The 13,554-nt window shown below is 44.7% G+C and overlaps 1 protein-coding gene across 3 annotated transcripts in view; it reads left to right on the top strand.

Moving 5' to 3' along the window:
* Nucleotides 1–11,621, top strand: part of LOC129853635 (GAS2-like protein 1) — a 42,786-nt gene extending 31,165 nt beyond the window's left edge. For all 3 annotated transcript variants that reach the window (XM_055919896.1, XM_055919898.1, XM_055919897.1), the window contains 2 exons: nucleotides 2,918–3,218; nucleotides 5,014–11,621. In XM_055919896.1, coding sequence (XP_055775871.1) covers nucleotides 2,918–3,218; nucleotides 5,014–7,147 — 2,435 coding nt within the window. In that variant the 3' untranslated portion in view covers nucleotides 7,148–11,621. The remainder of the gene's footprint in view (nucleotides 1–2,917; nucleotides 3,219–5,013) is intronic.
* Nucleotides 11,622–13,554: the final 1,933 nt, after the last annotated feature.

Genomic DNA, 13,554 nt, shown 5'->3' with positions numbered 1-13,554 from the left:
GCACGGGTGAAAACAGCACCCGTCACAAAACCAGCCATCATGTACAGAACTGAACATAGAAACAATCACGCACAAAAACCATAGGGGAAACAGAGGGTTCAATACATGAATATGTAATTGGGGAATGAAAACCAGGTGTGTAGAAAACAAAGACAAAACCAATGCAAAATTAAAGGTGGATCAACGATGGCTAGAAGACTGGTGACGTCCGAAAGCCGCCCGAACAAGGAGAGGGACCCGACTTCGGCGGAAGTCGTGACAACCTTAGTGTTACCATAGTACTACCTTATTCAGGATCATGTCAATGGCCTGTTCAACCTCACTTTCGTATCGTCTGAGATTCCCAAAGATTGGAAAGCAGCCGCGGTCATCCCCCTCTTCAAAGGGGGAGACACTCTAGACCCAAACTGCTACAGACCTATATCTATTCTACCCTGCCTTTCTAAGTTCTTCGAAAGCCAAGTTAACAAACAGATTACCGACCATTTCGAATCCCACCGTACCTTCTCCGCTATGCAATCGGGTTTCAGAGCTGGTCATGGGTGCACCTCAGCCACGCTCAAGATCCTAAACGATATTATAACCGCCATCGATAAGAGACAATACTGTGCAGCCGTCTTCATCAACCTGGCCAAGGCTTTCGACTCTGTCAATCACCACATTCTTATCGGCAGACTCAACAGCCTTGGTTTCTCAAATGTTTGACTCACCTGGTTCACCAACTACTTCTCTGATAGAGTTCAGTGTGTCAAATCGGAGGGCCTGTTGTCCGGACCTCTGGCAGTCTCTATGGGGGTGCCACAGTGTTCAATTCTCGGGCCGACTCTTTTCTCTGTATACATCAATGATGTTGCTCTTGCTGCTAGCGATGCTCTGATCCACTTCTACGCAGGCGACACCATTCTGTATACTTCTGGCCCTTCTTTGGACACTGTGTTAATTAACCTCCAGACGAGCTTCAATACCATACAACTCTCCTTCCATGGCCTCCAACTGCTCTTAAATGCAAGTAAAACTAAATGCATGCTCTTCAACCAATCGCTGCCCGCACCTGCCTGCCCGTCCAGCATCACTACTCTGGACAACTACAAATACCTAGGTGTCTGGTTAGACTGTAAACTCTCCTTCCAGACTCACATTAAACATCTCCAATACAAAATTAAATCTAGAATCTGCTTCCTATTTCGCAACAAAGCATCCTTCACTCATGCTGCTAAACATACCCTCGTAAAACTGACCATCCTACCGATCCTCGACTTCGGCGATGTCATTTACAAAATAGCCTCTAACACTCTACTCAACAAATTGGATGCAGTCTATCACAGTGCCATCCGTTTTGTCACCAAAGCCCCATATACTACCCACCACTGCAATCTCTACGCTCTCGTTGGCTGGCCCTCGCTTCATACTCGTCGCCAAACGCAATTGCTCGAGGTTATCTATAGGTCTTTGCTAGGTAAAGCCCCGCCTTATCTCAGCTCACTGGTCACCATTGCAGCACCCACCCGTAGCATGCGCTCCAGCAGGTATATCTCACTGGTCACCCCCAAAGCCAATTCCTACTTTGGCCGCCTTGCCTTCCAGTTCTCTGCTGCCAATGACTGGAACGAACTGCAAAAATCACTGAAGCTGGAGACACATATCTCCCTCACTAGCTTTAAGCACCAGCTGTCAGAGCAGCTCACAGATCACTGCACCTGTACATAGCCCATCTGTAAATAGCCCATCCAACTACCTCATTCCCATACTGTATTTATTTATCTTGCTCCTTTCCACCCCAGTATCTCTACTTGCACACTCATCTTCTGCACATCTACCATTCCAGTGTTTAATTGCTATATTGTAATTGCTTCGCCACCATGGCCTATTTATTGCCTTACCTCCCTTATTTTACCTCATTTGCACACAATGTATATAGATTTTTTTCACTTTTTTTCTACTGTGTTATTGACTGTATGTTTGTTTATTCCATGTGTAACTCTGTGTTGTTGTATGTGTTGAACTGCTTTGCTCTATCTTGGCCAGGTCGCAGTTGTAAATTAGAACTTGTTCTCAGCTAGCCTACCTGGTTAAATAAAGGTGAAAAAAAGGCCTTTCATACAACATTACACCTTACTCAAAGTACATGAGGTTGGTGGCACCTTAATTAGGGAGGACGGGTTTGTGGTAATGGCTGGAGCGGAATTAGTGGAATGGTATCAAATACATCAAACACATGGTTTGATGCCATTCCAATTGCTCCGTTCCAGCCATTATTGTGAGCCGTCCTCCCCTCAGCAGCCTCCACTGTCATAAAGCCCTTATCACGCCCTCATAAACATGACCTGACGGCTGCCATAACCATTCATATCACTTAATGTTTACCCTTGCGTGGTAGGCAGGCAGTAGTGGAATAATGCCTGGTGTCAGGGCTTTAAACCCTGTGGGTAGAAGAGCTCTTCCTTCTCCATGAGTCCACACTGCCAGACTGATGATGTCAGTGGCCTTGTGTCTGGACAGCTGACTGAGGCTGTAGTAATGCTTGCACTGAAGTAATGCTTGGCGTTGCATTTCTAACCCATGATCTCCTCAACTTCATAGATATGACATGTATTTACAGGTCTTCAGGTTATGAACTGTAGGTCCACTCCAAAGTCAAGATCATCATGCCTTAAATGATGAATCTGATTCCTCAGTTGCTTCATCTCCTGCAGTCATAAATCATAAGAAGTGCATATGCTCTGAGACTGCCACCAGTTGTGAGGGGCCTATGCTATGTTGATCCCTGGATCATCCCTCAATCTATTCTATTCTATTTCTATACTGAATGTTGTCTGTCTGATGCTGGAGTAATCTGCACAGTTGTTCTTATTATCTATGGTATGGAACCTAAGCCTTACTAATATTGTGGTATTGTGTCTGTTCTTGTTCCTTGCAGCTCACCGGTATCACCAGGCCAAAGCCAGCGGGCAGGGTGCCCACAGCAAGTCCTCCAGCGCCCACTCCTCCCGCTCCACCAGCCCAGGCCCACACTGGCGTAATGAGGGCATTGCCCCCTATAAGCCGCCTGACAGACGTTCCCAGGGCCTGGAGCCTCCGTGTGCCCCCTCGTCCACCCGGCCTGGCCGCTCCCACCACCCCTCCCTCCCCACGGAGCTCGACTCCAACGCAGGACGCACCCCCCTGCTACCACGACCACCACGGGACCGCTCAGAACCTCGACACTTCAACCCTCTCAGGTGAGTTGTGTTGAGCTAATGACACTTCATCATCTTTGTCTGCATCACCAGCACTGATCCACTTTTCACCACCCACCCACCCACCCACCCACACACCCATCCACCCATCCACACATCCACACACACAATCACAGCACACAAAACTAGGAAGCGACAGATTACACAAAGCAGATTTTCCTAATCTAATGTGACATTGCGCTGACACAGTCCTGCCCTACCAGCCATACCACTCTGCCTCCTGGTGGCCAGACTGGCACACACCTTGATTGCTGCTGTCACCCCCCCCCTCTCCCTCCCACTCGACCCCTCTTCTCCCTCCTTTCCTATGGCTCCATTAATTACACTAATGACTGCCTGAATTTAGATTGGATTCAACATCCAACAGTGTTGCAGTTGTTGATGTTTCTGTTCTCTCTTTCCAAGGCCCAGGGCTGATGGATAGAATTAGGGTGCTTGTTGACTGTACTAGAGGAAAAACACATCTCTCCCTTTTTCTGCTGATGTCTTTCACGGAAATGACACGACAGTCAGAGTGTTGGTATTTTATGGCCTATAAAACTTTTCTGGTTAGTAAAGAGAGTGAAATCCTTCAGCTCTCCACATAAGGTCCATTGAGTGTTGTTGGTCTTACATACCTCCCTCATACGTCAGTGTGTGGAGATGCCATTGATCAACACGATGAAAGCCTATGGGCTTGTTTAATTTGGCTCACGGCCAATCAGTGGCTGAGTATCCGGAGTGAGTGATGGCGTCATGGCAACAGACCCTGGTACAGGTTAACCCCTTCAGGGTCAGCACCTCCAAATGCACCAGACTAGATAAGGTTTAATCTGAATGACGACCCCCCAGATCCTGTTGGTCCCCCCGGAAGTAGGTCTCAGGTGGGCTAATCTGGAGGGAAAACCCCATGTGCTTCGTTATTTCAAGCTTTCAGAATGCTGTCATTCCAAAGTCAATATTTGTTTGACTAAGTCATTATTTTAAATGGCAAAGTCAATATTTGATAAAAATGTCAAATCGGGTCACTCATATTTATTGAGCCCTGTTTTATATAATGTGCAATACTAATTTCTTGGTTGTTTGCTATGGTTTCACAGAGCGTTATAGAAGTGGTTACATAAAGAATGTCAATAAAGAAAGCGGATAAAGTTCATGTTTAATACAGGATATTGCCAGAGAGCACATGTCTATCATGTTGTTGTGGCCACCGCTACAGAGCTCTACTGATTGTGTTCCTATCTTACTGTAAGTCAATGGTATCCTGTCTCGGATGGTAAATTGTCCTGAGGGGCCCACTGGTGCGTGACAGTGGTGTGGTGAGCTCTGGGAGTGCAGGCAGCGCTCTCTAAGGGTGTATGTGGGGTCAGTAAATCCACAGGGCCTATAATCCTGCCCCCACTTGCTCTCATCTTCCCTGTAATCCCTGAGCCTGATCTAGCCCAGTGTTTCCGAGAAGCACCAAGCCCTACGTGTGTCAGTCATGGTAGGCAGCATGATCCTCATGATCCCTGGAGGTCACACACAGGTCACAGGCCCCATCATGGACTGGAGGTGGATGGTGTTTACTGTAAACCTGTCAGGGCCAGGAGAGTGGGCAGACGCAGACACTGTGGTGCTCGGATGGAAAATGGGCATGTTGTTTTTCTCAAACTGTTATGAATGTTCAAAAAGTTGTGTTGGTCAGGATAATGTGATATTTATTTTATTGCAATGATAAAATGTACGAAGGCCAGAAATAAATCAAAGATAACTGTAAATAACTCATTGTCTGTCTTCCTCCCTCTGTGTTCTGCAGGTCTAAGGACTCGTCATTGATGCCAGTGACCCGCCGTCTATCAGGGGACAGCGACTCCTCTACAGCCTCCTCTAAGGGAGGAGGAGGGGCAGGGGGAGGCCGCTTCTCTCTGGGAGGCACCCGTCGCGCCGGAGAGGAGGTGGTCCTGCTGGTCAACAGGAAGGAGGGGAAGCATTTGATCGAAAGGCCTGGAGGAGGAGGAGGTCAGATCCCAGCCCTGTGCCCCCCAATGCCCCGCGCACGCAGCCACTCCCGGGAACGCCCTGCCCCTGCTGCCATCCTCAAACCCAGCCCCCCACAGGGACCCTCTGACGGGCTCAGGACCAGTCGTGGGGACAGAGGCCGCTCTCTGGGGCCCGAAGGCCCCCGCAGGCTCCAGGCCCCGCGTTCCCACAGCCAGGGGAAGATGCCCAGCCGGAGTCGAACCAACGATGCCAGCCCTGGATCTTGTCCCCGTCACGGGGCCTCTCAGCCCCCATCCTCTGACAGACGAGAGGAGCTGAGGGCCAAACAACTACCCCCTGCCTCCCCCAGAATCAGTGGAGGTTTCTCCAGGAGACAATCGTCCTCCTGCTCTAATTCGCCTATCAAAGGACTTCAGAGCAGCAGCCCCAGTAAGAAGACTATGGTGGCTCCCAGGCCCCCTGCTCCACGCTCCCCCTCAGTAGGGAAGAGTAGGCTGCTGCCCCCAGTCTCCCAGGCAGGCCGACGCTCTCCACACTCCACTTCCCCCCGCTCCTCTCACTACCATGGGCATGGACCCCGCTCCCCTCGAACCTCCCACGGCCCTCGCTCCAATGGACATGGCCACAGGGGGTTGGCCGGCTCTGAGCGACAGGAACCCGAGGAGGAGGGGCTAGGCTATAAGTTCCAGATGCTGCCCAATCTGGACCCCCAGAAGGAGCAGGACCTGTACCGCAGCTTCGAGGCTGAGTTCCTGGCTAACACAGGGCAGGGCAAAGTGGGGCCCAGCAGACCAAAGGGGGGAGGCAGCTTTCAGCTGCCCGCCTCCTCACATCCACAACAGGGGGTTGGGACCCAAAACCTCCCCACACCTGCCTCTGCTGACCCTAACGTTACTGACTCTGCCTACTCCTCATCCAACTCCTCCACCTCCTCAATCAACGTGGGGGGGAAGGTAGAAGCTCTGCCTGACCTCCGGGAGTCCAAGAGAACTAACCCACATTCCTGTGGAAGACTAGAGAATACCCTGGCCCCACTGCATGGCCATAGCCCGGGCGGATTATCTAACGGTGGTCACACAGAACCAGTGCGCTGGAGCGGGCGAGGTGGAGGTCTCAGGAAGCTCCCTGCCATCTCCAGTTCCATGGAGGAAGGGGAGCTCCTGTCCTTCCCTGGCCAGAGAGACTCAGAGCTGGGCATAGCTCTCAGCCATACCCCCTCACAACTTCCTTTCAACCCCAGGAGCATGAATGTGGGCCATGCCAGTGGTGCTCCAGCAGAGGTGCTGATGGAGAGCCAGCAAGGTCAGCTGGGCTGGGGCTCAGGGCCTGAGGGAGACGTTCCTCTGGAGGATCAACAACCAAGCTTCCCCTATGACCTGGAGGATGGAGACCCCAACGATGACCTCCCTCCCCCAGAGTTTTGTCCCTCACCCATCCCCCTTCCCCCCTCTGAGGACTGCTCATTCCAGGAAGACTCCTCCAGTGAAAGCTCCTCCATGTGCTTCAGCCTGAGTGAATCACGCTCAGAGTCCTCTCCTCCACCTCCCCCGCTAGCCAATAGGGATGCTGTTGATGGTGGTGTGGTCCTCCGGCCGAAGAGGGTAGGTAAGAAGGCTGACAGGATGCCCTCGATCTATAAACTCAAGCTGAGGCCCAGGGTCAGGCCCCGTACAGACAACCGGCCAGAGAACAGCCCATCACGTATCCCCACCCCAGTCAGCTACAGAGACCTGCAGGCCATGGCCAACCTCACCCCTCTCCATACCCCTACTCCGCCACAGTCCCCTCAGAGCTCACATTCCAACGGCCACCCAGCCTCACGCAAGGCCCTGCACCAGGCCTTCGGCGACCTAATCCACCACCAGTCATGCTCCACCGCCATGGGCAGCAGGGACCGCACCTACTCCGTAGAGTCAGGGAGCGGCCTGGACACTGAGGCCTGGATGTAACACACAACTAACTCATCATGATGATGCTGATACAGAACAGTTTGTTGTCAAATTAAAACTGACTACTGTCTAAAAAAGACTGGAGATCGGGCTGCAGACTATTTTTATAGAACATGTCACAGTCGCACACTCACTCTTTTTGTCACTTAGGCCCTTTCCTGTCTATAATGGTCAGGGTTTCACTATCCCGTTCTATTATTTGCACTCAAAACCAAATTATTTATTTCCAAAGGAACGATCCAGAATCTAAGGCTATTGTTTAAGTTGAATGGTTTCTTTGTAATTATGGGGATGTTTTGATGAATCATAAAGTGTCTAATACAAGGCAGGCAGCTGTCTTGAATGCCCCATGTTTTGCTGCCATACAGAGAGAGAGAGAGAGAACATATGTGCTGTTATATGCATCACTGAGGGGCATGAAGAAGTGCCAGGGCCGAGGAAGAGGAAAGAACCCCAGGCAGGAGCAGTGAATCACAAGCGTCATCAAGTCAACTGGACTGGCTCCCTCTAGTGGACAGTGTATGCCACAGCATCTCTGTCCGCTTTGATAAAATACTGGTGAGGTGAGCAGCACTGTAAAATATACTTTCTTGCTCTCATTCTACGTACTGCCACTCACCCTCTGCTAGTTACCCCCCGTCAGTGGACATCTTTACAGATCTAATCTGTATTGGACTCATATATAAAAACAATACTCTACGATACTTTACTGTACAATGTTCACAAATAACAGTCTTTTGGACTTTATATACACTACATATTCCATATGTGCACTGCTACTCACCTTCCGCCACCAACCCCCTGCATCCTGAGTTGTTCATTGTCATACATGTATGATGTCACTTTCTCACTGCCAATCCATATGGCCATGATTGAGTGATGTCTGTTTTTTGAGCTTTTAGTGTGAAAATATACAAAGCATTTTCTATGTGTTAACTGCAGTCTGGGGTAAGAGTAAGATGATTATGTGTCATTGTCACTGAAACAGCAATGTTGAATACTTCCAATGATCCAGAGTTATCTGAACTTGGAAATCAACACTAAAATATGTATACAAAAGTGGATGAATATGCATAAATGTGTACATGTGTATATACAGTTGCAAGAAAAAGTATGTGAACCCTTTGGAATTACCTGGATTTCTACATAAATTGATCAACAAATGTGATCTGATCTTCCTCTAAGTCACGACAATAGACAAACACAGTGTGCTTAAACTAATAATACACAAATTATAGTATTTTTCTTGTCTATATTGAATACATAATTTAAACATTCACAGTGTAGGTTGGGAAAAGTATGTGAACTCCTAGGCTAATGACTTCTACAAAATCTAATTGGAGTCAGGACTCCGATAACCAGGAGTTCAATCAATGAGACAAGATTGGAGATGTTGGTTAGAGCTGCCCTGCAATATAAAAACACTCACAAAAAGTGAGTTTGCTATTCACATGAAGCGTTGCCTGATGTGAACCATGCCTCGAACAAAAGAGATCTCAGAAGACCTAAGATTAAGAATTGTTGACTTGCATAAAGCTGGAAAGGGTTACAAATGTATCTCTTAAAGCCTTGATGTTCATCAGTCCATGGTAAGATAAATTGTCTATAAAAGGAGAAAGTTCAACACTGTTGCTACTCTCCCTAAGAGTGGCCGTCCTGCAAAGCTGACTGCAAGAGCACAGCACAGAATGCTCAATGAGGTTAAGAAGAATCCTAGAGTGTCAGCTAAAGACTTACAGAAATTTCTGGAACATGCTAACATCTCTGTTGACGAGTCTACGATACGTAAAACACTAAACAAGAACGGTGTTCATGGGAGGACACCACGGAAGAAGCCACTGCTGTCCAAAAAAAACATTGCTGCACATCTGAGGTATGCAAAAGAGCACCTGCATGTTCCAGTAGTTCTGTGGACAGATGAAACTAAAGTTGAGTTGTTTTGAAGGAACACACAACACTGGAGAAACAGCTCACCAGGCCTCGGCCTGGACAGCTTGCTACGCTATCATTGACGGAAAAATGAATTCCCATGTTTATCAAGACATTTTGCAGGAGAATGTAAGGCTCTGTCTGCCAATTGAAGCTCAACAGAAGTTGGGTGATGCAACAGGACAACGACCCAAAACACAGAATGGCTTCAACAGAAGAAAATATGCCTTCTGGAGTGGCCCTGTCGGAGTCCTGATCTCAAACCGATTGAGATGCTGTGGCATAACCTCGAGCGGTTCACACCAGACATCCCAAGAACATTGCTGAACTGAAACAGTTTTGTAAAGAGGAATGGTCCAAAATTCCTCCTGACTGATGTGCAGGTCTGATCCGCAACTACAGAAAACGTTTGGTTGAGGTTATTGCTACCAAAGGAGGGTCAACCTATTATTAAATCCAAGGGTTCACATACTTTTCCCACCCTGAACTGTGAATGTTTACACAGTGTGTTCAATAAAGACATGAAAACGTATAATTGTTTGTGTGTTATTAGTTTAAGCAGACTGTGTTTGTCTATTGTTGTGACTTAGATGAAGATCAGATCAAATTTCTTGACCAATTTATGCAGAAATCCAGGTAATTCCAAAGGGTTCACATACTTTTTCTTGCCACTGTACATGTATACTTGCATAAAGATGTGGGTATAGTGTATATAACAAAAATGAATTATGAAATGTGTAAATATTCACTGTATGGGGTTTTATGCTGCCTTAGCTATGCAATATTGCTGTTGGAAATGCCTTGACAATTCCCTTGGCCTTAAAATGTGTGTGAGTTTGGTTTGAGAACGTTGGTGCCCAACAACACCCATTCATTCTTGAGTGTGAATTCATTGTCATCGCCATCAGTTTTTTTCTCAATGTAGAATTGCCCAAAACATTCAATAAAAAGCACCATATTATTTGCAATGGATTTGTATGATAGATACGTAGACAAACCACTCTCTCATCAAAGGATATTTAGTGACATCTAGTGGTTGAAAAAATATGTTCTCATTTGAATGAAATTCCTTCACGGTGGAATGACAGGGACTGTGCTGCAGTGGGTTTTCAGTAAATGGATGGCACAAGCCGAGTGGAAAGAGTTTGTTTGTGTGTGTACGTCTTTCAGTAAACTGAATCGAAGTGTACATTCTGTATAGGATTATGTACCAGGTGTCAATGGGAATGTGGGTAGAGTTGAAGAAAAGCAGGGAGGGATGTTGTTGGTCTTGTTTATTTATGAATTGGTCTCGAGTGACGGGTGGGGCTCTAAGTGAAAAACAACACTGTATGTAGAATCTAAAGCCAGTGAGAGCCCAAAATAAGTTATAAAAAAATACATGAAAAAATGGTGTTAGAACTGTGGCTCTCGATTATCATAATGGTTTTAGCCAGAGCCAATAGTTTAGTAATGCACAAGGTTCCAGGGACCTAATCCAATCTCTGCAGACAGTTGAGACCATTTCTGAGGAAGTTTTCATGTATTTTTGTCTTTGACTTGGGGATTTTGATTGTTAAAAGATTTGCTTTTAACATGTTTTATTTTGCCAATTAATGTCCACACATCAACCAAATAGAAAATACAGCAGAAGCTGTTATGCTTTTAAAAGATCCAGAATCTGAATTTATTTGCCATATAAAGGGAACACTCCAGCAATGAATATAGCCAATCCAAGAGGGTCAAAGGTTTTGTTGATGACTACACAGGAATGAGCCAACCTACACACAGCCTAGGCTTTTAACTGCTCAAAGATACAGTTCAAACATAGTTAAACCTCCACTGCCATAAAGGCTCTGTTTGCATTATTAGCCAACGTACATTTTCTCTCTTCTCTGACCAATGAGAAGTTGATCAACCTTTTCATTTCATTGCTTTCACGTGTAGCTGTCTTTAAAAAAAAGATGTCTATATGTGTTTTATTTTCAATTAAATTGTTCAATTATGTAATATGTTTAAAATATTAAAACATGCATGAGTTAGCAGGTGACAGGTTTTACCAGTAGTTTTACATGTTTGTGACATTAAGAAAACCATAGGCCAATGATTGAATTTGTCAATTCAACTATGATTGCAAAATTATTATTTGGTAAAAAAATTATCTTAGTGTGCAAAGTTGCATGTCAACTCTTACATTGTGTGCTTGGTTTTTGTTTGTCAAATGCTGCTTTGTAAATTCCAGAACTTTCTCTCTCTCTCTTTTGAGCTCCCTTTTTATCTCTCTGAAATCTATGTCTAAATGGCATAACACAAAGTAATGAAATGAAACGGATCATAACATACATTTTGAATGTTCATTTGAATTTATTTTAGTGTTTAAGCGTTATCTGCTGATGTTATCTTCTATCAAACAATGACTTAATAAATGTACTGAAGAGTGCTTGACATTGTGCAATTTGTCTGTATTAATTAGCAATACTGCAATACCAAGACTTCATTTGTTCCTTGAAAATGAATTGCTGTCAAGTTGTTCTTGTAATAAAATATGTTCTTTTGATTTTGTTTATACATTTTGTATGGTCTTTTATTAACTGCATGTTTTGTTGTTGATTGATTACAACTTTCAGGGTAGTGAAATTGTGGTGAAAAGACCTCTAATTATTCCAGTAGTGACTGAGGTTAGAATCATCTTTTTAAATGAAACTAGAAAGTCTATATAGCCTTCGTGCAAACCACCGTAAAACTCCAGAGAAGATAAAGAGAATGAAGGGAGAAGCGTTTTCATACTTATTTAGTTTTATACATGTGCTGCATGTGTGTCCCCAGTAAGCAAAATTATGTTTAAAATAAGTATTTTCCAGACGTTGAAGTAAGGTTCATTTTAGGTTCCGATTTATCCAGAAAATGATGGAACGCCGTTTGGGTCTTTGCGTGTCAAAAAATATACACGTCAAATAACACTATTTGACGTGTCAAATAAGCTTGTTGACCAATCAGGACCTGAATATGACTGCACGTCACACAATAATTTAACGCGTTCATAATTTTTTTACGTAGTTATTACAAATGGATTACACTATCACTCGTATTTCATGTCACAACCTTGTTTAAACATTATCTAGTCTAAATATGGCATGATTCCACCAACTGTAACCTAATGCATCACTTTCAAATAGGTACTTTTATTTTAAAGGCAAACCGCAAATTCCACGATTGTGCCTAATCCTTGTTGTGGCTAGCATCACAACACATAACCCGGTCCGTTTCTACTTGTCATTGTTTTCAGTCTGGTTGTATTGGTGCTAGCTAATTTACACCAAAAGTTGCCGTCGAACAAATAATGCTTTATTACCAACGCGGTAATTTAAATACATCGTTCGTGGCCGGTGTTTGCAGAGTTTTTTGTACATCTTTGACAGTGCTGTCGATAGTAGTGATGACGCTTGGCTTGCTGACGTGTCAAATGATTTGACATGTATCTTTTTGACACACAAAGACCCAAACGGCGTCCCATAGAAAATACATAATTTCCGGATGTTGAAAATGCTTATTTCCTGGACGTTGAAAATATTTTTTTTCTTCCAGAATATGTAAATACATATTTTATTGTCATTGATTCTATGGCCAAATTTCAACTGCACATACATTGTCAATGAAGTAAGCATTATATCAAAATCATGTTTTTTATAAATCCATTTAATATAGGAACGCAGTATGGAAATAGGAACCAATTGAAGATTGCGACAGAATATTTACTATCGCTCCCATCTGTCACGTGCACTTATGTTAGCTTTTCCCAAAGCTTTTAAACTGGCAGCGAAGATGTTCAAAGTAGTCCAGCCTATAAAATAAACCAATACCACTTCAACTACAATAACATTCTCCGTAACTGTTACAGAAATGTTCTTGTTAGGACTGTGATATGTTGTTGTTTATACAGTGCATTCGGAAAGTATTCAGACCCCTTGACATGTTCCACATTTTTTTACATTACAGCCTTATTTTAAAATTGATGAAGAAAACATTTAATTTAATCAATCTATACACAATACCCCACCCATAATGACAGAGAAAAAACTGTTTAGAAATTCTTGCAAATGTATTACAAATAAAAAACAGAAATACCTTATTTACATATGTATTCAGAGCCTTTGCTATGGGCCTTCGAAATTGAGCTCAGGTGCATCCAATTTCCATTGATCATTCTTGAGATGTTTCTACAACTTGATTGGAGTCCAACTGTGGTAAATTCAATTGATTGGACATGATTTGGAAATGCATACACCTGTCTATATAAGGTCCCACAGTTGACAGTGCATGTCAGAGCAAAAAACAAGAAATGAGGTTGAAGGAACTGTCCATAGAGCTCTGAGACAGGATTGTGTCGAGGCACAGATCTGGGGAAGGGTACCAAAAATGTCTGCAGCATTGAAGGTCTCCAAGAACAGTGGTCTCTATCTTTCTTAAATGGAAGAAGTTTGGAACCACAAAGACTCTTC

The sequence above is a fragment of the Salvelinus fontinalis genome, chromosome 4 (assembly GCF_029448725.1).
Source record: "Salvelinus fontinalis isolate EN_2023a chromosome 4, ASM2944872v1, whole genome shotgun sequence".
In the NCBI taxonomy this organism is placed as follows: Eukaryota; Metazoa; Chordata; class Actinopteri; order Salmoniformes; family Salmonidae; genus Salvelinus; species Salvelinus fontinalis.
This window is presented reverse-complemented; position numbering and strand designations above follow the sequence as displayed.